General features: G+C 33.9%; 8 protein-coding genes and 2 pseudogenes across 10 annotated transcripts, besides 4 other annotated features; 6 read left to right on the top strand and 4 right to left on the bottom strand.

Moving 5' to 3' along the window:
* Nucleotides 1-4: 4 nt before the first annotated feature.
* Nucleotides 5-338: a mobile genetic element.
* Nucleotides 339-405: 67 nt separating this feature from the next.
* Nucleotides 406-588: a mobile genetic element.
* A 3,670-nt stretch (nt 589-4,258) lies between these two features.
* Nucleotides 4,259-4,419: a mobile genetic element.
* A 1,986-nt stretch (nt 4,420-6,405) lies between these two features.
* Nucleotides 6,406-6,837: a mobile genetic element.
* Nucleotides 6,838-7,334: 497 nt separating this feature from the next.
* TVAGG3_0749340 (glycerol-3-phosphate catabolic process) lies at nt 7,335-8,484 on the bottom strand (the record flags this gene model as incomplete). The annotated part of the gene is made up of 1 exon (XM_001293940.2): nt 7,410-8,465. One exon carries the CDS (start codon nt 8,463-8,465, stop codon nt 7,410-7,412), a length of 1,056 nt encoding a protein of 351 aa, XP_001293941.2.
* Nucleotides 8,485-9,378: 894 nt separating this feature from the next.
* Nucleotides 9,379-10,533, top strand: TVAGG3_0749350 (glycerol-3-phosphate catabolic process; the record flags this gene model as incomplete). Its single annotated transcript, XM_051245168.1, has 1 exon — nt 9,398-10,453. The coding sequence occupies one exon, from the start codon at nt 9,398-9,400 to the stop codon at nt 10,451-10,453; it is 1,056 nt and encodes a 351-aa protein (XP_051091755.1).
* Nucleotides 10,534-10,826: 293 nt separating this feature from the next.
* On the top strand, nt 10,827-11,892 carry TVAGG3_0749360 (annotated as a pseudogene). Its single transcript has one exon. A coding segment is annotated over exon 1 (1,066 nt).
* Nucleotides 11,893-12,349: 457 nt separating this feature from the next.
* On the top strand, nt 12,350-13,585 carry TVAGG3_0749370 (uncharacterized protein; the record flags this gene model as incomplete). The annotated part of the gene is made up of 1 exon (XM_051245169.1): nt 12,752-13,585. One exon carries the CDS (start codon nt 12,752-12,754, stop codon nt 13,583-13,585), a length of 834 nt encoding a protein of 277 aa, XP_051091756.1.
* Nucleotides 13,586-14,383: 798 nt separating this feature from the next.
* On the bottom strand, nt 14,384-15,684 carry TVAGG3_0749380 (uncharacterized protein; the record flags this gene model as incomplete). Its single annotated transcript, XM_001298708.2, has 1 exon — nt 14,386-15,594. One exon carries the CDS (start codon nt 15,592-15,594, stop codon nt 14,386-14,388), a length of 1,209 nt encoding a protein of 402 aa, XP_001298709.1.
* A 1,016-nt stretch (nt 15,685-16,700) lies between these two features.
* On the top strand, nt 16,701-17,984 carry TVAGG3_0749390 (uncharacterized protein; the record flags this gene model as incomplete). Its single annotated transcript, XM_001298709.1, has 1 exon — nt 16,701-17,984. One exon carries the CDS (start codon nt 16,701-16,703, stop codon nt 17,982-17,984), a length of 1,284 nt encoding a protein of 427 aa, XP_001298710.1.
* A 705-nt stretch (nt 17,985-18,689) lies between these two features.
* On the top strand, nt 18,690-19,838 carry TVAGG3_0749400 (glycerol-3-phosphate catabolic process; the record flags this gene model as incomplete). The annotated part of the gene is made up of 1 exon (XM_001287964.2): nt 18,700-19,755. The coding sequence occupies one exon, from the start codon at nt 18,700-18,702 to the stop codon at nt 19,753-19,755; it is 1,056 nt and encodes a 351-aa protein (XP_001287965.2).
* Nucleotides 19,839-20,132: 294 nt separating this feature from the next.
* TVAGG3_0749410 lies at nt 20,133-21,198 on the top strand (annotated as a pseudogene). The gene has a single exon. A coding segment is annotated over exon 1 (1,066 nt).
* A 216-nt stretch (nt 21,199-21,414) lies between these two features.
* TVAGG3_0749420 (protein of unknown function (DUF4483)) lies at nt 21,415-21,672 on the bottom strand (the record flags this gene model as incomplete). Its single annotated transcript, XM_001297128.1, has 1 exon — nt 21,415-21,672. One exon carries the CDS (start codon nt 21,670-21,672, stop codon nt 21,415-21,417), a length of 258 nt encoding a protein of 85 aa, XP_001297129.1.
* Nucleotides 21,673-21,704: 32 nt separating this feature from the next.
* TVAGG3_0749430 (protein of unknown function (DUF4483)) lies at nt 21,705-22,106 on the bottom strand (the record flags this gene model as incomplete). Its single annotated transcript, XM_001297129.1, has 1 exon — nt 21,705-22,106. The coding sequence occupies one exon, from the start codon at nt 22,104-22,106 to the stop codon at nt 21,705-21,707; it is 402 nt and encodes a 133-aa protein (XP_001297130.1).
* Nucleotides 22,107-25,317: the final 3,211 nt, after the last annotated feature.

Consider the following 25,317-nt stretch of genomic DNA (forward strand, 5'->3'; position numbering starts at 1 on the left):
AAACCCAAAGTTTTGGAACTTTAGAAGGATTGCAGGGTAAGAGGTACATATTCATACTTATGTACCTCTTCCCTCCAATCTTCTTAAACATGGGAGAAACTTTGTCCGAATGTTAAACTATTCGGAAAAAGAAAGTTTCTCTCATTTGTAGTGGAGATGGAAGGCTTTGAGGTATATTATATTAATATATACCCCAAAGCCTTCCATCTCCACTTGAAAGTTCCAAAACTTTGGGTTAATAGTTTGCAATTAACCCAAAGTTTTGGAACTTTCTAGAAGGAATTGCAGGGTAAGAGGTACATATTCATACTATGTACCTCTTACCCTCCAATTCCTTCCTTAACATAAACAAATTTGGAGTTAATTGTTTGCAATTAACTCCGGGTTTGTTGACCTCCAAATGAAAATGAAAGGGTAAGAGGTATATAGTGACCCTATATGCCTCTTACCCTTTCATTCTCATTAATTATGGGAGAAACTTTGGCCGAATGTTAAATTATTCGACCAAAGTTTCTCCCATTTTTTGAAGGGATTGGAGGCTATGAGATACTGATGCAATGTCAGTACCTCATGGCCTCCAATTCCATCCTGAAACTGATCAAATTGGACCTTACATGCATTTGAAATTTGCCATGTAAAGTCCACTTTTTGAGAGAGAGGATTTGACTGCGTCAAATTCTCTTTTTCGTTTACGAGAGTCATGTTACTATTCGTTAGGTTAAATTACTTTTAATGCCCATTCAAGGAAGTACATGTCAGTTACAGGGTTTATAGTTTTACTCGAATTGAGTAAACCTCTTGGAAGCAATTACCACAAGAGCCAAGACTTCTCGTTTACAGACTTTGAAAGCCAGGAAGGAGCCAGGTAACAATAATGGGCTCTCTTATGATATTTTGGGATATTTATCAACAATTTGAGTTTCTACCTATTGTCTTCAATGAGGATTTTTTAGGCCAGAAGTACAATACCTGTACAGTCTAACTACTAGGGCAATGTAGTCAAACTGTGCACGTATTGAACTTCTAAGGCTATTATTTATCTGCTATTGACATCATTCTTTTACATTACCGTCCTCTGGTCCTTAGAGGACCATAGATTCTGAAATTACTTGTGCAGAGCAAAGTTCTTCCGAGATCTCTCTATCCTTCGTAGATCTCGGAAAAACTTTGCCTTAAACTACTGCATTAATGTTTCCTAGTATTCAAAGAGCTATGAATTCTATAGTTGATCTTATAAGGTAGAGTTTTTCCTAACTTTCTCATTCGTTGAAAGGTTTTCAACAAAGCTATACCTTAAAAATCTGTGCTTGTTATATCTGATCATTTGTGTGTTAGGGGAGGTAAATTTATTCCACTAGAGCAAATTTTTTCCGAGGTTTCTCATTCGATGAGAAACCTCGGAACAACTCTTCAATAGTGTAATGAATTTGTGGTATTTGTCCTGCAAACAGCGAGAGAACTTGTCTGTAATTCGTTTATGATGAAGTTATCTGGATGTCTCTCAGATGAGGAAGGAAGTCCAGAAAACTTCACCATAAGTTAATACTTGTGTATTTCTATGACTCTCTTCACGTCAGAGAATGTAAATTTACTCGAATAGGGCAAAGTTCTGCTCAAGTTTCTCATTTGATGAGAAACCTCGGAAGAACTTTGCCCTAAGGTAATGTATATGTGATTGTTGGCCCGCAGAGAAACAAGGAATCTGTTTGTATTTCGTTTATGGTGAAGTTCTCGGATGTTCTCTCAAATTATATGGAAAATCAAGATAACTTCACCATAATTTGTTGTAGTTGTGATTCTCTGGCTCTTTGCCGGCCAGAAAACTAGAAAATAGTTTATAGTGGGAGTATGCTCGATGAATACCTACTCACTAAAAATATACGTTATTTTTTGTTTTCCTATGGGAAAATAGTTTTGATTTTTATATCGTATGCTTTGTTATTGCATGAATTGTCTATTTTCTTAATAAAAACTCATTTTTCCGTGTGATTCTGAATCAATGCATTCCAAAAAAGCGTTTTCCGCCTTTGAAACGTGAAAACACACATTGCATGAAGAATCAGAGAAGATTTTCTAACTCGAAGAATTCCAAAAAAAACCAATTATAGTTTTTTTCGTGAAAAATTTACTTTTTAACTACGAAATTTTTAAAACGCGATTTTTTTGGAGATTTTTAGAAAATTCAAATATGATAGGCATGTGTTATTTTATGTGCTCTATGAGTTTATCAGCTTAATTTGGAGTTATTATCAAATTTCAATAAGTCTAAAAAATTGAAAGATAGAAAATCTTCTCTGATTCTTCATGCAATGTGTGTTTTCACGTTTCAAAGGCGGAAAACGCTTTTTTGGAATGCATTGATTCAGAATCACACGGAAAAATGAGTTTTTATTAAGAAAATAGACAATTCATGCAATAACAAAGCATACGATAGTATAAAAATCAAAACTATTTTCCCATAGGAAAACAAAAAATAACGTATATTTTTAGTGAGTAGGTATTCATCGAGCATACTCCCACTATAAACTATTTTCTAGTTTTCTGGCCGGCAAAGAGCCAGAGAATCACAACTACAACAAATTATGGTGAAGTTATCTTGATTTTCCATATAATTTGAGAGAACATCCGAGAACTTCACCATAAACGAAATACAAACAGATTCCTTGTTTCTCTGCGGGCCAACAATCACATATACATTACCTTAGGGCAAAGTTCTTCCGAGGTTTCTCATCAAATGAGAAACTTGAGCAGAACTTTGCCCTATTCGAGTAAATTTACATTCTCTGACGTGAAGAGAGTCATAGAAATACACAAGTATTAACTTATGGTGAAGTTTTCTGGACTTCCTTCCTCATCTGAGAGACATCCAGATAACTTCATCATAAACGAATTACAGACAAGTTCTCTCGCTGTTTGCAGGACAAATACCACAAATTCATTACACTATTGAAGAGTTGTTCCGAGGTTTCTCATCGAATGAGAAACCTCGGAAAAAATTTGCTCTAGTGGAATAAATTTACCTCCCCTAACACACAAATGATCAGATATAACAAGCACAGATTTTTAAGGTATAGCTTTGTTGAAAACCTTTCAAATAAAGAGAAATTTAAGGAGAAATTTGCCCGTTTGATGTATGGTGAGAAGCATATTTGAGAGTTTGGAGAGGCAAAGTGCAATCACCTATCAATATTGCACTTTGCTTGTAAAAGTTCTTCGCATCTCTTGAGGTGTGAGGAAGTTTCTCGACAGAGGAAACTTTCATATCGAATGTTGCCTCTGTCGAGATGTATGTGACAGGCAAAGTGCAATCACCTATCAATATTGCACTTTGCCTGTCAAAAGTTCTTCGCATCTCTTGAGGTGTGAGGAAGTTTCTCGACAGAGGAAACTTTCATATCGAATGTTGCCTCTGTCGAGATGTATGTGACAGGCAAAGTGCAATCACCTATCAATATTGCACTTTGCCTGTCAAAAGTTCTTCGCATCTCTTGAGGTGTGAGGAAGTTTCTCGACAGAGGAAACTTTCATATCGAATGTTGCCTCTGTCGAGATGTATGTGACAGGCAAAGTGCAATCACCTATCAATATTGCACTTTGCCTGTCAAAAGTTCTTCGCATCTCTTGAGGTGTGAGGAAGTTTCTCGACAGAGGAAACTTTCATATCGAATGTTGCCTCTGTCGAGATGTATGTGACAGGCAAAGTGCAATCACCTATCAATATTGCACTTTGCCTGTCAAAAGTTCTTCGCATCTCTTGAGGTGTGAGGAAGTTTCTCGACAGAGGAAACTTTCATATCGAATGTTGCCTCTGTCGAGATGTATGTGACAGGCAAAGTGCAATCACCTATCAATATTGCACTTTGCCTGTCAAAAGTTCTTCGCATCTCTTGAGGTGTGAGGAAGTTTCTCGACAGAGGAAACTTTCATATCGAATGTTGCCTCTGTCGAGATGTATGTGACAGGCAAAGTGCAATCACCTATCAATATTGCACTTTGCCTGTCAAAAGTTCTTCGCATCTCTTGAGGTGTGAGGAAGTTTCTCGACAGAGGCAACATTCGATATGAAAGTTTCCTCTGTATAGAAATTCTTCTCATCTCAAATTTTTCTGATTAAATTATCCCAATCATGTAATGCATGAAAATTCGGTTCAATTCATTTTTGACACTTTACATATATCATATTGCAAAAAAGTTTTTAAAATATGATGTATGAATAAGAGTATGATTGGTATAGATTTGGGTTGTATAAATGTGATTGAACAATTGTTAATGGAAAGTTCAAAAACTTGGGTGCAATCAGTTCTGATTGCACCCAAGTTTTTGAACTTTGTATAAGGAATTGTTGGCTATGATGTACTGATCATGAATCAGTACATCATAGCCAACAATTCCTTCCCAAACAACCCGAAATTTGTCTGATTCCACACTAATTTTATTAATTTATCTAAACTTTTATCCTCGTCTACAATTTAATCATCAATAATTATCTCTTGTTCTATTTCACTATTATATATTATATATATTTATATGATTTGATTTAAAAAAATAAATAAATAAATTAATAAATCATTTACTCAAATATATCAAAAGTTTTATTTTTATATATAAAGATAACTACTTTTAAAAAAAAATACCCTATATATTTTTGCCATGTAAACTTGTCACTTTTGTCAGAAGTGAAGTGAACCGAATTTTCATGCACAACAAAATTATCCCAATCATATCCCAATAATTTGATAAACATATTACAAATATATAAAACACTAAAATATCTTTATATATCCTTTCTTTTCTGATTATTCTTTATCAATTTTATTCATCTTTTGGCAAAATCTCAAAATTGAGGCGCAACATATATCGGATCATGCACCACTCATGGTACAAACTCAACTACGCATCTTTCGTTTTTTTGCATGTTTTTCGTCTCAAAGCATGGTCAATAGACCGTTTCAAAGATGAAAAACATGCAAAATGTGGATGCCCTCTTATAATGACATATGGAAGATATGGGAGAGAAAACACCATATGGTGTTGCATAAATACTATATATTGAAAAAGATATAAACTAAATTTTATTAAAATCATAATAAATATGTGTTTACTTAATGTGATAGATGTACCTAGTATAATTATTATTGAATGTACTAAGATATATTTAAATAAAGATATTTTTTGTATATTATATAAGATTGGAATTAGTATTTATGAAGAAATTGCAACAACGCGTTGTGATATGTGTGGATATATGATTTTGAGAGAGAATGATTTTGGATTTTTCATATTTTAATATGGATGTGATTTGATCATATTGATAGTGTTGTATTATAGAGTGTAATTGGGATGGAATTCTTTTTTATTTGTAATACATCTGGAGAAAGGCAACATTCGATATGAAAGTTTCCTCTGTCGAGAAACTTCCTCACACCTCAAGAGATGCGAAGAACTTTTGACAGGCAAAGTGCAATATTGATAGGTGATTGCACTTTGCCTGTCACATACATCTCGACAGAGGCAACATTCGATATGAAAGTTTCCTCTGTCGAGAAACTTCCTCACACCTCAAGAGATGCGAAGAACTTTTGACAGGCAAAGTGCAATATTGATAGGTGATTGCACTTTGCCTGTCACATACATCTCGACAGAGGCAACATTCGATATGAAAGTTTCCTCTGTCGAGAAACTTCCTCACACCTCAAGAGATGCGAAGAACTTTTGACAGGCAAAGTGCAATATTGATAGGTGATTGCACTTTGCCTGTCACATACATCTCGACAGAGGCAACATTCGATATGAAAGTTTCCTCTGTCGAGAAACTTCCTCACACCTCAAGAGATGCGAAGAACTTTTGACAGGCAAAGTGCAATATTGATAGGTGATTGCACTTTGCCTGTCACATACATCTCGACAGAGGCAACATTCGATATGAAAGTTTCCTCTGTCGAGACACTTCCTCGAAACTCCAATTTTTCTTTGAACTACAATATCTTAACAATTAGCTCATCAAAACACAACCTATAAACTTTAATTTTTACTTTTGTTTTTTTCAATATATGAACTAAATTTTTTTTTCAAATTACTCCCACACTGGGAAAAGTATTTTAACTCAGATGTTGCCAGCCTCTTCATCATTGCATTAACAAGTGCTTTGACTCAGAGGTTGCCAGCCTCTTCATCATTGCATTAACAAGTGCTTTGACTCAGAGGTTGCCAGCCTCTTCATCATTGCATTAACAAGTGCTTTGACTCAGAGGTTGCCAGCCTCTTCATCATTGCATTAACAAGTGCTTTGACTCAGAGGTTGCCAGCCTCTTCATCATTGCATTAACAAGTGCTTTGACTCAGAGGTTGCCAGCCTCTTCATCATTGTAAAAATGTATTACCGCTTTTTTTTTTAATTCAATCGTAACATCTCAATTATCCCGCCAAAAATTATTGGGTCTAAATTGGTTTTTATTATTATTATTTTCAGAAACAAACTAACTTGTTTTTTACGAATTTATCATTCATAAAGTCTTTATGATATATTTTCAACTTATAATGAATATGAAATTATAATTGTTATTTTGAAAAAAAATTATTCATGATCAATTCATGATTTAACCAGTTCCTTCAAATTAGGAGAGCATATTCAAATATAATCGCTCATTAAAATCAATTTTTATGTTTTTTTTTAAATCGAAATTATCTCATCATAAACCACGCAAACTGACTATTTGTTCTTATCACCATGTTACCAATATCAGAATTGTCTTTACAGCCAAAATTTCGCTCGATAAAAGTCCATCCAATAGTGAGATAATTGAGCAACTAACATTTTTCCATATCACAAAAACCTCCGCCGTTAATTTGCTTTGAAATATTCATAACGTTAGTTAGTTTGCTTTAAAAAACTAATGATAGTGTGTATTTTGAGCCCTTTTATGCATGAAATTCGTATATTTTCGGCTATTTCTTAAGCATATTACAAAATTAGTTTTTCAAAATAGTTCGTAGGATCCGATACCTATACTACTTCGGACACATTTCCATCAACTTAACAAACATATATCGAATAATATTTTTGACAAATCTACAAAATGTTAGATCAAATAGAAAATTATTTTCACAAATCAGCATATATTAAGATGTATTCACTATATAATCTATTCTTCATAGATACTATTAATCATTACATAACAAAAAATATGAATCAGAAATCAAATCATTTCTGAAATTTATCTCTGTAAGTAATATCAGGAGTTGTTTATATGATATGTACCTAAGCAGAACAGCAGAGAACGACGTTGTCCTGCCAAAAAAGAAGAATAAAAAGAAAAAAAGAACTTGAAATTAAGGATAGAAGGATAGTATGTTTATTATTAATATTAGTATTAATATATATATAGTATGTGTACATAGTTATATAACGATTAAGCAGATGCTGTCTTTGCTGCCTTGTTAGATCTGTAGTTGATGATCTCGGACGTGTCAACTTTTCTTTCGCTGATGAGCTGGATCGTTGTCAAGAGTGGGAACTTGTCTGTTGCATTGCGTTCTTCTAAGATCTTGTAGACCTCTGCAGCGGCAAGTGTACCTTGAAGTTTCTGACCATTAAGAAGTTCTGATTCGCACTCTTTGAATGACTTGCCTGACTTGACAAAGTACTCGGCGCACTTCCTGTTACGGCCACCGTATGATGAGGCAACAATGTCGCCGAAACCACATGACTCAATCATTGTGAGGATGTCGACGCCTCTGTCTGGGAACATCATCTTGGCGAACTCGTAGATCTCGACGAAGCCTTCACGGAGGATTGCTGCCTTTGTTGACTGACCCATGTTAAGGCCATCAACAATGCCGCCGCCGATGGCAATGATGTTCTTCATTGTGCCACTCAACTGCTGTGTAACAATGTCGTTGGTGCATGAGATCTTGAACTTTGGTGAGTCGAAGAGCTGCTTCCATGTATCGCGCTCTGGGATGTCTGGGAATGCTAATGTTGACTCGCAGAAGTCACCGCGAGCAATCTCGTTAGCAATGTTGGCACCCATGAGAGAACCGCACTTGATGCCGAGGATTTCTTCGACTGTGTCTGTGAGGAGCTGGATCTTGCCATCCTTGAAGTTGATTCCCTTTGTGAGGAGGCAACCTGTAGCAGTCTTCTTGACGTGGCCTTTCATCTTCTCGAGTGTTGCTGGGAGGAACTGGTGTGGAACGACGAAGATGAAGAAATCTGCGTCACAACATTCGACGACGTCGCCAATTGCTTCGACGTTTTCGCCGAGGTTGTATCCTGGGAGATACTTGATATTCTCGTGTGTAGTGTTGATAGTGTGGATAAGAGATTCGCCATTGACGACTTCTTCGAGAACCCACATCTTAATGTGTTGATCCATTGATGGAACATTCTTGATGTTAGCTGCACAGTGGCGTGCAATGCAGCTGCCGAAGTTTCCGGAACCGATGATGCTTAACTTGTATGACATTATCTAAAAATGATTGTTTTTTTCCAAAATTTTGCATCACTATCAATTTCTGTGTGCGTTCAAAATATTCTGAAGATATGGACCAAATTGCTTTCAAAACTTGCATAACTTATCAAAAAATTTCTTAAAACCAATCAGATTATGGCTCTACATCATGAGTAATTATGCATTTTTCTTAGAAAAACGCATGAATGAAAACAATCATAATCGTTTTCATTTGTAAAGAACCGCCAATCATCAATGATGGTTAAATTTGCATATGTTTATGCTGAGCATATTCATTTTTCAACGTGACATTCGAATAGACATAAATTTCTAAAATCAAAATTCAGATGTTTACAAAATAAAAATTAAAATTCAATGAGCTCATTGAACAAAAATTTTGTATTGTAAACTTTAATAATTCACAGTAAATGAATTGATGTAGAATAACTCAATGTTTAATTATTAAGCTGTTCACAAAAAAATTAATTGTAAACTAAAGAAACAAAATGAAAATGTAATTGTTGTATAATGATATATTTTTTTTAATATTTTTTTATTGATTGAAAATTTTTGTTCAATGAGCTCATTGAATTTTAATTTTTATTTTGTAAACATCTGAATTTTGATTTTAGAAATTTATGTCTATTCGAATGTCACGTTGAAAAATGAATATGCTCAGCATAAACATATGCAAATTTAACCATCATTGATGATTGGCGGTTCTTTACAAATGAAAACGATTATGATTGTTTTCATTCATGCGTTTTTCTAAGAAAAATGCATAATTACTCATGATGTAGAGCCATAATCTGATTGGTTTTAAGAAATTTTTTGATAAGTTATGCAAGTTTTGAAAGCAATTTGGTCCATATCTTCAGAATATTTTGAACGCACACAGAAATTGATAGTGATGCAAAATTTTGGAAAAAAACAATCATTTTTAGATAATGTCATACAAGTTAAGCATCATCGGTTCCGGAAACTTCGGCAGCTGCATTGCACGCCACTGTGCAGCTAACATCAAGAATGTTCCATCAATGGATCAACACATTAAGATGTGGGTTCTCGAAGAAGTCGTCAATGGCGAATCTCTTATCCACACTATCAACACTACACACGAGAATATCAAGTATCTCCCAGGATACAACCTCGGCGAAAACGTCGAAGCAATTGGCGACGTCGTCGAATGTTGTGACGCAGATTTCTTCATCTTCGTCGTTCCACACCAGTTCCTCCCAGCAACACTCGAGAAGATGAAAGGCCACGTCAAGAAGACTGCTACAGGTTGCCTCCTCACAAAGGGAATCAACTTCAAGGATGGCAAGATCCAGCTCCTCACAGACACAGTCGAAGAAATCCTCGGCATCAAGTGCGGTTCTCTCATGGGTGCCAACATTGCTAACGAGATTGCTCGCGGTGACTTCTGCGAGTCAACATTAGCATTCCCAGACATCCCAGAGCGCGATACATGGAAGCAGCTCTTCGACTCACCAAAGTTCAAGATCTCATGCACCAACGACATTGTTACACAGCAGTTGAGTGGCACAATGAAGAACATCATTGCCATCGGCGGCGGCATTGTTGATGGCCTTAACATGGGTCAGTCAACAAAGGCAGCAATCCTCCGTGAAGGCTTCGTCGAGATCTACGAGTTCGCCAAGATGATGTTCCCAGACAGAGGCGTCGACATCCTCACAATGATTGAGTCATGTGGTTTCGGCGACATTGTTGCCTCATCATACGGTGGCCGTAACAGGAAGTGCGCCGAGTACTTTGTCAAGTCAGGCAAGTCATTCAAAGAGTGCGAATCAGAACTTCTTAATGGTCAGAAACTTCAAGGTACACTTGCCGCTGCAGAGGTCTACAAGATCTTAGAAGAACGCAATGCAACAGACAAGTTCCCACTCTTGACAACGATCCAGCTCATCAGCGAAAGAAAAGTTGACACGTCCGAGATCATCAACTACAGATCTAACAAGGCAGCAAAGACAGCATCTGCCTAATCGTTATATAACTATGTACACATACTATATATATATTAATACTAATATTAATAATAAACATACTATCCTTCTATCCTTAATTTCAAGTTCTTTTTTTCTTTTTATTCTTCTTTTTTGGCAGGACAACGTCGTTCTCTGCTGTTCTGCTTAGGTACATATCATATAAACTATTCCTGATATTACTTACAGAGATAAATTTCAGAAATGATTTGATTTCTGATTCATACTTTGTGAGATAATATGTTTTTTTATAAAAATAGATAATATATCGAATATGCCGCCATATTTGCTGTTTTGTGAAAATAATTTTCTAATTGATCTAATATTTTGTAGATTTGTCAAAAATAGTATTCGATATATGTTTGTTAAGTTGATGGAAATGTGTCCGATAAAAGTTCATTTTTTTAATGCCTTTTAACTGAGATTCACTATAGATAACATCAATATTCCAAGATAAGTTTCGTCGTGTTTACGACTACCCATGTCCAGAAGACACACATACATGTCATCCTACAAAGGTTGACTTACCAGCAGGAAGTTACCTTTTCGAAGTCTGGGGTGCTAGTGGTGGCAATGTCACGAGTGCTACAGGCGGCCTTGGTTCATACACATCAGGTGTTATCAGACTCTTCCACACTCAAACATTCTATCTCTATATTGGTTCACATGGTTCACAAGCAGACTCACTGAATCCATATAACGGCGGCGGTTCCGGTGTCAACACTACAGACTCATCGAGCGGCGGCGGCTGTAGTGATATCCGACTTAAGAACGGCACAGATTTTGAATCACTGAAATCCAGAATCATCGTTAGTTCTGGTAGTGCTGGTGCTATTAGTTTTTATGAAGTTTATTCAAATGGTGCTAGTGGTGGTATCTTATCAGGATTCAACGGAAAGAGAATATTTACATCAAGTGAGAATTCAGTCACCATCTCTGAAGGTGGCCAACTTGATAGAGGTGGTAGTGCTTCCAATGGAACACATGTAACTGGAGATAAATCGAAAGGATTTCCAGGAGAATTTGGGAAAGGTGGTGATGTTAGGAAAGGAGGAGTTTATGGTTCAGGTGGTGGATGTGGGTATTTCGGTGGAGGCGCTGGAAATGATGGAACAGATACTGTTACATCTGGTGCCGGTGGATCGTCATATGTATCAGGATATAATGGATTTATGACGATCGATGAAACATCGAAATCAAGTTCTGAATATAGGATGTTACAAACATCTTTCCATCCAAGTGGACTTTATTTCACAGATGTTAAAGTTAAAGACTATCTTAGTGAATTCTCTTCTTCATATGGCTACAAAGAAACAGGCCACACCGGCCATGGTACTATCGCTATTACTCTCCTATACACTGTTCAACTCTCATGTAATTTTTTCTATTCTTTTCAACATTTCTCATACTTTTCCATTTTTATAATGTTTCTTAAATAAAAGCTGTTTCTTATTTATTGCTTTTAATTATTTTTGATATGTTGAAATGGAACACTCAACGTGTAACTCTTTTTATAATCCAATTATATTTCAAATATTATATTCATTGAAATAAAATACATGGATTTATCTTGATTCTATATTGTATCATTGTATGATTGAGCATAAAATGATCTATAATGATAATTTTAATAAATTAATATGGGAAATAATATTTTTTTAATGTTATTATAGATAATTTTAAACACCATTCTTTTTTGTTATCGTATACTTGAATTCTATAATACCATTATAATATAGATATGTTAAAATGCTGAAAAATGAATCGAGGAATTTCTTACAGTTTGTTGCTCATTTGATTTTTTGCCATCATAATGTCTTAATACAATTGGAATAAACATTTATAGCTGCAGAATATCATTTGTGTAAGACGCGATCATTATGAAAAATCTCTTTCAAAAATTGTGGGCCATAAAATAATTCAAAGCGGATCCTATTTATTCCGGAATCAATTATTCCTTCATGGAAATCAGTTCCTTTCCAACAAAATAAGTTACCCAGAAAATTGAAAAGAGATCCGATGGAATTATATTTTACACAATTATTTTCCATGTTTTTTGTATTCTTTTTTAGTTGTAGAGCCGAGAATTGCAATGAAAGTTCATTAGATCCAGGTTACGTATGTTGCGAAGATAATCCATGTAAAGGTCGTTGTGTTCAAATTGACATATATGAAAATCGCAGTAAAAAAGAATGTATTACAGAAATACAATATCATGTTTGTTATACAGGATACATGTATCCAGCAATTATGCTAGGATTTTGCATTCCTACAATTTTATTTTGGGTTATATCATGTATGACCAAGACAAATGTTCCATTATGCACATGGATTACTAATATCATTCTAAATATTTGTTTAGCTGCAATTGTTTTATCAATTCCTTGTTTGGTCATTATCACAGGCGGTGTGCCACTTGGATTTATTATTGGTGGATTTTCTCTGTTTCTAGGTGTATATTCATTTATACGTGTTGCTCCATGTTCGGGTGGTCCAGAATGCGGAAATGACGAAAGTTTTAGTGATTTAGTTAAAGAAAACCAAATGGTAAATCATACGCATACAGAAGCAATGGCGCAATCATGTCCATGCTACTCTTCGTTCTGTGTATCAAAACCTTACGATCCATTTGAAATAAATGATGAATATTGTTGTGGTATGACGGAAGATACTGCTCTAAATACATGTGATTGTGTTAGATTCCTTAGAGAATCTCGTTCACCTCATGTCAATAGATTCGAACTTCAAATGATCATTGATGAAAATGCAAATCTTCCACCAACTCCCAAATCTGCCGGAATTGCATTTTATAAGACAAAAGCGATCTATAAAGTAGTTCAAAAGGAGGTTGAACCTATACAATATGGTTCATGGCAAGAAAATGGAGTTATTGAAAAAATTACAAAGAAAAAAGTTATTTACAGATGCAATCCTCATTATATATATCATGAAAACATGAAAGAAGAGATACAACGTGCCAATTCTGCTGCTCTTGAAAAGGTTCAAAATATTTTATCAAATCAAACTTCATATGATCAATTCGAGTTCAATGGAATGACAAAAAAGAGCTATTTATTATCTTATGGTGCAATGTACTTGTACTTTCAATGTATGTTCTACATCTTGTTATAATTTTTTTTTAAGCTTGATTGAAAATTCATTAGTTATAGAGAATATATTATGGTATATTGAAGGTTGTATGCTATAAACGCATGTTTATTCCTGATATCTCAAATATAAAAAATTTCTGATCGAAATTACATTATATATGAGTTGTGCAGTCCTCAAATTTCTATATTGTTAGCTACTGGTAGCCCGTTTGCTAGAATAAAATACATGTTTAAGAAGAAATTTTATTATTAATCCAATGTAATGCTTAATTAAGATAACATCTGAGAAAATTTGAGGCTTACGTTATTAAAATAGAGATGATATATATATAAAGTCTTATTTCGTGTTTTGTTCCTCAAATTAAAAATAAGAGCATAGAGTAGTAGTAATCACAACTATCCTTTGTTTCTCATATTGAAGATAAGAACATGGATAGAGAAGAAATCCCAATTTGAATTTTATTACTCATATGAAAAATGCAAGCATAGAGTATAAGTAATCGCAACTATAGTTTTGTTTCTAACATTGAAGATAAGAGTGTTGTTGGAGAAGAAATCTCAATTGGAATTTTGTTACTCATTTTTAAAATAAGAACACCGAATGGAAGTAACTGCACTTCGCTATGAAGTTGTTTATGTATACAATAGCATTTTAAGCTTTCTTGAACTCACATTCTTTCAAATTCAACTGAAATTCCAGAAAATATCAAAATTTTATGATTAAAAATGTTTCATCTTTATGATTTACCTATATCTGGCTAAACTTAAGTAATTAAAGAAAAAATAAAGATAAATTAAAAAAAAATTAAAAAGTTTTTTATTTTAAAATTGAGAAGGGAAAAGTCTTGATCGAGTAGTTTGTGTCTTCTTCGGTTCCTGTTTAATTTCGGTGCTCGTTGGCTTTGAAGAGTCAAATGAAGCTATTTCTTGCTCTAAAGAAGCAGATTTGATTCTGATTGACTCGATGTACGCGTTTATTTGGGACATCTTTGCATCATGTGACTCTTTCATCTCTTGGAATTTTTGAATAATTTTATCCAAATTTTCATCTGAAGATTTTTGCTCTTCTTGGATTTCATTGAGATGAGTATCGAGATCAGTAACTTTTTGGTTCATTTCTTGATTAGTTTTGGTCCTTTCTTCATTGATTTTTTGTAATTTTGAAATTTCTTTTTCTAATTTATCAGTAGACTCTTTGACTTCGGTGATTTCGTTCTGGAATCCTTCTTGCAATGCAATTCTCTCGTTCTGGAGTGCTACAATTTCGTTTAAACGGTTTTGGAGATTTGGAATTTCCGAAATTGTCTGTTGTAGCTTCTGGCTTATGGATTTGGCGCTGGTTTCATCAGTAGTAAGGCTGAGTTTGGCTGATCTGAGCTGGGAACGCCTTTGATTCAGTTGATTTTCAAGATCTTGTTTTTCATTTTCTTGTTTTTGCAGAGAATTGACGAGATCTTTGATCTTTGAGTTTATATCTGTCAGTTCTTCTTTGGCTTTGGTAGTATTGGCGTTGTTCTTAACGATGTCCTCAGAAATATTATTTTTTGATAAAATTGATTCGGAAATCGAGCGAGAAACCTCGCCAATGATATTATTTGTTACAAATATATCATTGTAGTTGCGATTGATCGTATCCTGGAGGTTGTCTACGCTTGATTTCAAATCTTTAAACTTTGCTTCTTGTTCTTCGACTTCTGCTTGAAGTTCGACCTCTTTTTTGTGATAGGTATTAGTATGTTCGAGTAGTTTAGAGGCGTACTCTGATAATTTTCGGATTTTTCTTGATTTGATTTCAGATTTTTTCTGAAAATCTGAGTTTCGCTCTTCGATATTGGCTGTATTCTTAGTAAATATGGCTGAAGAGAGCTTGATTGTTTCCATTTTAATGGAAAGTATATCAGATAAAGGTTCAAAAACTTTGATAAGCTCTGATAATCGATTTAACGTATCGATTGCATCATACTGTGATGCGTTATCAGCATTTTCAGCTTGGCTACTCGGTTGTTGAGCCTGGGAGCTGTTTTCTTCCATCCGACCTATTCATTCATCGCATCACTAAAACGTGACTAATAATTTACATCTTCTTTATTAAATTATAATAACATGTACTTCTTATGATTACAAATACAAATATCAGAAAAGGGGAAACTCATTTTTTAGACCAAAAAAAGTGGCATCTGAGTATATTGTTTTTGCTTTATCTGATCATCTAAAAGGAATCGATCCACGTTATTGGTATGAAACAATGATTTACTAGCGATTAAAGGATGTTCATATTGCAAAAATCCAATATTGTGATGTTCAACTCATAAAATATAACATATTATTATCAGAGTTATTTGATATAATTTCAAGAGCAGTCATTGATCAATGTGTTATTAGAAGGATATGTATATATCAAATTATTACTGGAACTCGGTACTATTATGTTTAGAAAGAGGGAAAACGTTGCACTATCACCGGACCAAATAAAATTTGACGTTGAATGACAGATTGCTCTCAATTATTTGAATTAATTGAATTTTTAATCAAAATTTGTAATCAATGAATAAAAGCATAAGAATACGTATTTAACTAGTGATTTATTTTTTCACATTATTTGTATCTGCTTTCATGTATAAGAATCCAAAGATGGTCAAACATTTCTAAATTTAATTCAAACGTTAAAATAATTTTATATTTATACCCATATTATTTAATGTTTCAGCTGATGTAGAGGTACGGATGTTGTTCTATTTATAAGAGAAATATTTTTTTCATGATTATATATAAGAATTTTTCATATGAAAAAGATTTTTAAAATAAAAGTGTTATGAAAAATCTTAGAATAATCGAAATATAATATGCAAAATCTGATATCAAGAAATAGAAAAATATTTTTTGGAAAATTCGTCTAGTCTGGCATATATCATGTGAATTTGAAGAGTGTAGCAGTACCGACAGTGTAACTAAATACATTAATTTTTAGAAACAATGTAAAATGCAAGTAAAAAAATTGATAACGCGCAACGTTGTTTTTCAATTTACAATCTCAGAAAAACAATCGATAACCAAAAAATAGTCTTAGTCAATAGTAGATTAAGTTCAATAATATTTAAAATTATGGAAATTTGACAAACATAAAACCACTATTTTCAATGTTTTTTGCTTTAGTTCTCAGTGCATTTTCAGCATATTGCAATGAAAGTTCATTGCAAGAAGGATATGTATGCTGTGAGGATAGTCCTTGCGAGGGTCACTGCATAGAATATAACGGAACCAATAATAAAATCGTCGGAAAATGCGTAGGCGACACACCTTATCAATTGTGTTATAAAGGAAAGATTTTCCCAGTTACTATGATCATGTTTTGCGTCCCTACAATTGTATTTTGGATTTTTGCTTGCATTACAGACACAAATGTTCCTTTATGCACATGGATATCCAACATTGGCATAAACATATGCATTGCTGCTATTGTTCAATCAAGTATATGCTTAGTTATGGTTCCAGTAGCTGCAGCTGCAATTGCTTTTCTATCTTTAGGATCATCACTATTCATAGCATTTTATATCCTTGTAAGAGTATCTCCTTGTGCAGGTGGTCCAGAATGCTGTACTAATTCCATGTCTAACCTGACAAAAGAAAGTCATGCAATGAATCGTGCAAGAAGCAATAATAACTGTTGCGAGTGCTGTTCATGTTGCTCATACTGCAAATCTGGGACTTATGATCCAATTCAGGCAGAAGAAGAAGTTTGTTGTGGTCTCACAGAAGAAAAGATAGAAAACACGTATGACTGTGTCAGATTCCTTAGAGATGTTCGTGCACCTCGTGTATCCAGAGAAGAGCTCCAATCTATTATGGAAGAAAACGCTTCTATCCCAGCAACTCCAAAAGCGATAGGTATCGCCTTCCACAAGAAGGATGATGGATACAGCATTGATAAAAGAGAATTTGAACCAATAAACTATTCGACATGGCAAGAAAACGGAAATCTTGATCAAATTCAAAACCAAAAAGTAATTTACTGCTGTTATCCACGTTACGTTTATAATGAAAACATGAGATTAGAGATAGAGCGTGCCTTGACTGCTGCTGCAAACAAAGTTAAAGAAGCTTCTCAGTATTATAGTTCTTATGACGTGTTTGAAGTTAGTGGTATGACCAGACGTGCATATTATGGTGATTCGGCTACTTTCAATACATTTCCTAAGACACTATACCGAATTTTATACGAAATTCTTTTATTGATCGGATATAATGGAATTTCTGACTTTTTCTGGAATAGAAACACTCAAAGAATTATCTTTGAATCCGTAAAGGAGGTCTCAATGGATGGATCTCTTCGTGCTAGATTTGGAGAACGAGATCAAACTTGCACTGAAAATATTAATGAAGAAGCAGCTAAAGGAGATACACTTATTGATACTTTAGTGTAAGATATTCTTACTATACCATCATTCAGGACTTTTTGAAAAATTACTATAACAACAAAACAAAAGAGGAACATATTGAAGTTTTGAACTTGGAGATGATGAAATTGTGAGAACTACAGTTATTTTCAGAAGGAAGAAATCAGCTTGAAATAAAAATCGAATTATTCTGGATTTTTGATTAAAAATATAAAGCTTTTTTATAATGTAATTTGGTAAAGTTGAAAATAGAGAATTTTATTGATTTTCTTAATTAGAAATGTAAACTTAAGAAAATAAAAATAATTATTTGATAACTAAATAATATATATTATTTATGAAAAATTTTTGTTGATTCAAAATTAAAATTGAATGAGCTCATTGAATTTTAATTTTTATTTTGTAAACATCTGAATTTTGATTTTAGAAGTTTATGTCTATTCGAATGTCACGTTGAAAAATGAATATGCTCAGCATAAACATATGCAAATTTAACCATCATTGATGATTGGCGGTTCTTTACAAATGAAAACGATTATGATTGTTTTCATTCATGCGTTTTTCTAAGAAAAATGCATAATTACTCATGATGTAGAGCCATAATCTGATTGGTTTTAAGAAATTTTTTGATAAGTTATGCAAGTTTTGAAAGCAATTTGGTCCATATCTTCAGAATATTTTGAACGCACACAGAAATTGATAGTGATGCAAAATTTTGGAAAAAAACAATCATTTTTAGATAATGTCATACAAGTTAAGCTTCATCGGTTCCGGAAACTTCGGCAGCTGCATTGCACGCCACTGTGCAGCTAACATCAAGAATGTTCCATCAATGGATCAACACATTAAGATGTGGGTTCTCGAAGAAGTCGTCAATGGCGAATCTCTTATCCACACTATCAACACTACACACGAGAATATCAAGTATCTCCCAGGATACAACCTCGGCGAAAACGTCGAAGCAATTGGCGACGTCGTCGAATGTTGTGACGCAGATTTCTTCATCTTCGTCGTTCCACACCAGTTCCTCCCAGCAACACTCGAGAAGATGAAAGGCCACGTCAAGAAGACTGCTACAGGTTGCCTCCTCACAAAGGGAATCAACTTCAAGGATGGCAAGATCCAGCTCCTCACAGACACAGTCGAAGAAATCCTCGGCATCAAGTGCGGTTCTCTCATGGGTGCCAACATTGCAAACGAGATTGCTCGCGGTGACTTCTGCGAGTCAACATTAGCATTCCCAGACATCCCAGAGCGCGATACATGGAAGCAGCTCTTCGACTCACCAAAGTTCAAGATCTCATGCACCAACGACATTGTTACACAGCAGTTGAGTGGCACAATGAAGAACATCATTGCCATCGGCGGCGGCATTGTTGATGGCCTTAACATGGGTCAGTCAACAAAGGCAGCAATCCTCCGTGAAGGCTTCGTCGAGATCTACGAGTTCGCCAAGATGATGTTCCCAGACAGAGGCGTCGACATCCTCACAATGATTGAGTCATGTGGTTTCGGCGACATTGTTGCCTCATCATACGGTGGCCGTAACAGGAAGTGCGCCGAGTACTTTGTCAAGTCAGGCAAGTCATTCAAAGAGTGCGAATCAGAACTTCTTAATGGTCAGAAACTTCAAGGTACACTTGCCGCTGCAGAGGTCTACAAGATCTTAGAAGAACGCAATGCAACAGACAAGTTCCCACTCTTGACAACGATCCAGCTCATCAGCGAAAGAAAAGTTGACACGTCCGAGATCATCAACTACAGATCTAACAAGGCAGCAAAGACAGCATCTGCTTAATCGTTATATAACTATGTACACATACTATATATATTAATACTAATACTAATATTAATAATAAACATACTATCCTTCTATCCTTAATTTCAAGTTCTTTTTTTCTTTTTATTCTTCTTTTTTGGCAGGACAACGTCGTTCTCTGCTGTTCTGCTTAGGTACATATCATATAAACTATTCCTGATATTACTTACAGAGATAAATTTCAGAAATGATTTGATTTCTGATTCATACTTTGTGAGATAATATGTTTTTTTATAAAAATAGATAATATATCGAATATGCCGCCATATTTGCTGTTTTGTGAAAATAATTTTCTAATTGATCTAATATTTTGTAGATTTGTCAAAAATAGTATTCGATATATGTTTGTTAAGTTGATGGAAATGTGTCCGATAAAAGTTCATTTTTTTAATGCCTTTTAACTGAGATTCACTATAGATAACATCAATATTCCAAGATAAGTTTCGTCGTGTTTACGACTACCCATGTCCAGAAGACACACATACATGTCATCCTACAAAGGTTGACTTACCAGCAGGAAGTTACCTTTTCGAAGTCTGGGGTGCTAGTGGTGGCAATGTCACGAGTGCTACAGGCGGCCTTGGTTCATACACATCAGGTGTTATCAGACTCTTCCACACTCAAACATTCTATCTCTATATTGGTTCACATGGTTCACAAGCAGACTCACTGAATCCATATAACGGCGGCGGTTCCGGTGTCAACACTACAGACTCATCGAGCGGCGGCGGCTGTAGTGATATCCGACTTAAGAACGGCACAGATTTTGAATCACTGAAATCCAGAATCATTGTTAGTTCTGGTGGTGCTGGTGCTTCTTCAATTACTTCATATAGTTGTCCTGGTGGGAATGGTGGTATTTTTTCAGGACAGAACGGAAGCAAAGCTTCAATAAGATATGAATATTCAATTACTATCTCTGAGGGTGGCCAGCGAGATAGAGGTGGGAAAGCTTCAAATGGAACTCATTCAAATGGAGATAAAACAACAGGATTTCCAGGAGAATTTGGGAAAGGTGGTAATGTTCGGAAAGTAGGAATTTATGGTTCAGGTGGTGGGTGTGGGTATTTTGGAGGCGGTGCAGGAGATGATGGATGGGATACTATCACTTCTGGTGCCGGTGGATCGTCATATGTGTCAGGATATAATGGATTTATGACGATCGATGAAACATCGAAATCAAGTTCTGAATATAGGATGTTGCAAACATCTTTCCATCCAAGTGGACTTTATTTCACAGATGTTAAAGTTAAAGACTATCTTAGTGAATTCTCTTCTCCATATGGCTACAAAGAAACAGGCCACACCGGTCATGGTGCTATTGCTATCACTCTCCTCTACACTGTTCAATTCTCATGTAACTTTTTCTATTCTTTTCAACATTTCTCATACTTTTCAATTGTTATTTTGTTTCAAAAATAAAATATGCATACATTTAGTTATAATTATATCTTGCTACTAAAAGCTAATGTGTGTATTCTGAGTTTTATGAGTATGATTTGAAAAGAATTGTCATCATGATTTCGTTATCTATAAAAAGTCTATTTTCTTCCTAAAACGATTCCACTTGGTTTATGTAAGCTTAGATTGAACATTTAAAGTTATTTTTTACTCATAATTATAGAAGATGAAAAAAATTTAATCCCAGTAGTCAACAATAGCATAATGATCAATATCTGCGAATCTTTTGATCTTGAATGTATCAGATTCCTTTGGAGGAACGTAAGCTACTTTTGTATGTCCAACAGATGCACGAGTTGGACGAGAAGCTCTAGTCAACGTAGCACGTCTTGAAGTTGAACTAGATCGTGTTCTCATCGAAGCCTCCATTTGACGCTTAGCAAGTGCCCTTTCTTTTGCATCACGTCCAAATTTCCATGTAAGGCAATCTTTCATCTCGGATGTAACAGGTGTTGGCATACCATGGGTCATGTTAACAACACGTGTGTGGAAGTCTGATTTTGATTCCATTGCGCCGTCAGCATTTCTGGTTTCTTCATAATTGGGTGATTCTGCTGGTACTCTCTAAATTCTTTGGCTGTGCGGCATCCATGTCTGATAGCAGCACGATTGGTAGCTATATAGTCATTGCTGGGTTTAAATTCAGTTGTTCTACGTGTTGAAGGTAATTGCTCTGGTGGGTTATCAACCTTTTCCCAGTTCTGGAACATCTCTTTAACACCATCACCAACTTTAGTCCTGCATCCGTACCTGAAATCCTCCGGAGGAAGGTCATGAGTAGATGGTGGTGCATGTCCTACCTTATTACGGCTGAGAAGTGGGTTTTTCAGCATGGAGGGTCTCATATCACGGAAAGCGCGGGGCTTCATTTTTTGAATATCCTCAAAAAAACGTTTTTTTACAATTTTTATCCGTTACATAGCCATTTTAATTCCGAACTTCTACCAGCAAGCATATTACCCCAATGGGTTATTAAAGAACGCAGTTATTCATGAAAATTTCAAACAGCTTCAAATTGAGGAAAAAGAACTTTAAGATAATGGAAGATCTCCCTTAAAATATGAATTTTTATTGCACAAGCTATCTTTTATTACTTGATAGATTTGTCTAATTTATTTTTGTGAATATTATTTATTACGAAATCACTCTCAATTACTTTCAAAATTGAGATTCAAACGGCAAATATAATAATTATGGTTGAACTGGTTTTGATTCTTCCTTTCTTGATTTCGGGTAGGTGACTGTTAAGTTTGCATAATGTATCTTTATATTTTAGCACTTCTACCCTTGAATCTTCATTTTATCTTAGGATATTTAAAGACTCAAAGCTTTGAAAAAATAAATAGTACAGCTATGTCATATTCCAAAAAACAAATATTGTTTAAGTGTAAATAGATAGATATATTTACAATAATATAAGAAAAAATAAATTAAATTAATAACGAATTCACAAAGGCGTGTGTTTCTAATATTTTATCTCGTCTTCATCATGCAAATTTATTTTTGAGTTATTATATTCAGAAAAATATTCCAAAATCTTCATTTTCTTGTATAATTCATCTAAAACATCTCTGCTTGCATATGCATTTGATACAAGATGAACAAATTGGTTGTGGAAATAATCTATTGTAAGATTTGGATTCTCTTGCATTTTATATATTATATTCTGCAGGAAATTATCAGTAATGTATTCTATGTCTTTTGTGTCGACATATTGTTCAATCTCACTTTTAATTTTGTCGGATACATTAACATTTGTAAATCCAGTAGACATTTTGCTAAAATTGCACTCTGAATTTATTTTGTCAAGAATTGTATTCCAATTAAGTGTTTTAAATAAATGAGTTTGCTTGCCATCTTTAAATAAAGCTAAATTAGCATAATTATTGAATTTATCGCACGAAGAATAGTAATTAATACAATTGATTTCACCGAATTTAATATCAGTGTTCTCATAAACATTTGTTAGCATTCGAATGATCTTATTCAAAACGTTGATGTAGGAAAATCCGTTCTTAAAAAGTACTAGTGCATACTTATTGTTTTGAATGAAATTGTCAATTGTATATAGTGTTAATACTTTTAGTTGATTTGAAGAGAAAGTACTGGATTTTCCTGTTGCCATTTCAATAAAATTTATGAATTCGTTCACGGTTCGCTTACCTATAAACTCGATAGGTTCAGAAATATTATATTTCTTTAAAATGAATGATGGCGTTGAATAAGCATGAAAAAAATTGCATACTGATGGATTGAAATCGCAATTTACGCTTATAAATGGTACATCGTTGAAGTATCTTGCTGCTTGGTTGAACTTAGGATTTGATTTTTGAGATGATTTGCAATTCGAGGAATATAAATTGAGGAAAATATTATCATGAGTTGAGATATAAAAATACCATGAAGATGGGAGATCGGCCGCATATTCTTTTGATAAGAAAAGGAAAGAAAAAAATAGCAAGTTCATAAAAAGTGACCAAATTTTTTGAGATTGCATTAATCATTTTTGGAAAAATTAGTGTGCTGATATGTGACTGCTTTAAAAATCAATTGATTGTATGTCAAAAAAAGTGACGTTTATTTTTGCTTTTACGTTCATCTGATAGTAAAAACAGAACAAATCCCTAGGAATCATATGAACTAGTAGAAAACCAGCAATTTTATATAGATGGCATAACAGAATTTAGATTGTTTCAATAATCTTCACCATATTCCGCAATTTAAAACCAAGCATGCATTGTTTCCCGTATCTATCACTTGAATGAATAATATCGCTTAGAAATAATGATGTTAATAACGTTAAATTGAAAAAATAAAATTAAAAAAAAAATTACGCACCTAATCCGCATGACTTTTGGATAAGAAATGAACCAACGTCCGAAAGAATTTGATAAATATAAACCGTAAAAATCCTTAAGATTATGAAGGAATATCCCCGAAATTAGCTCGTATAGCAACAATAACAGTCAATAGAATTAACTTCAATTGTTGTAATGTAATTTATACCAAGAATCACTCCCTTAATACCGATTTATGCGCATCATGAGCACTTCCTATTTTATAAATAATCAAAAGGCAATATCGTGAAGAATATCTTAATACCATCTAATACCCTTTAATTTACTAAAATAAATGACTATTTTTACATATTTTTTAAATACAAGCATTTATTCAAGATAGAATGTATATTAATATTAATAGCATAAGCTATCAAAATAAATTTTTGTTATGTTTCATTGTTCTCTCTTACAGTTATAATGATTTTCTAAAATCTAAATTATTCATAATCAAAATTTGAAAATACAATTATAAAATAGTTAATCTTCAAATTTAAACTTATTTTATCGATTTAAATTCTTTAAAATTGGTTTCATTTATGCAAGAAAAAGATTAAAAATAGAAAAACATTAAAAATTTCCAAAAAAATTATGAATTATAAAAATTATTGGTAAAAATAAAAGGATTGACATTTTTTCTGATTTCATAAGAAATTTTGAAAATCAACACACAGAATGTTAGGTTCCACTCTCATGTTGCAACAGCATTCACGCAAAAGAACTTAGAAATCGTATAATATTTTTTTCAATTTCCTTTACTCTCTTTATAAAGTTTGCCTACAAGCAATGGTCCTTCCAATCAATTGATTTTTTGTTATACAAAAGCCAATAAATCGAATATTATATCTTCAGAAAAATTTTCAACGTTTCTATAACAAATACATAAGCATTCAACGGTCGATCATTCATCAGAAGAGATAATTAAAACAATACAAGGTGCATTGATTTTCGTTCACTTAAAAATAATTTCGTATCGGTCCAGAAATTCACAGAATTGATGATTTTTGGGAGTCCTGTTGCTTTGAAATTATTCGCTTACAGTCTATGAACTATTTTTTCACTATTAATTCAGATAGGGAAAATGAAATACACATATCATCATGATTATGTTTGATTTAGTTGTGGCATTGACTGTTAGAGCATTACAGACAATGAACTATAAACCAATACATACTTATGAATAAAAAAATTTGATTTTTTTTTTTTACATAGCAAACATTATAGCATCATACATAAACATTTA

Source organism: Trichomonas vaginalis, chromosome III, assembly GCF_026262505.1.
Source record: "Trichomonas vaginalis G3 chromosome III, whole genome shotgun sequence".
In the NCBI taxonomy this organism is placed as follows: Eukaryota; Parabasalia; order Trichomonadida; family Trichomonadidae; genus Trichomonas; species Trichomonas vaginalis.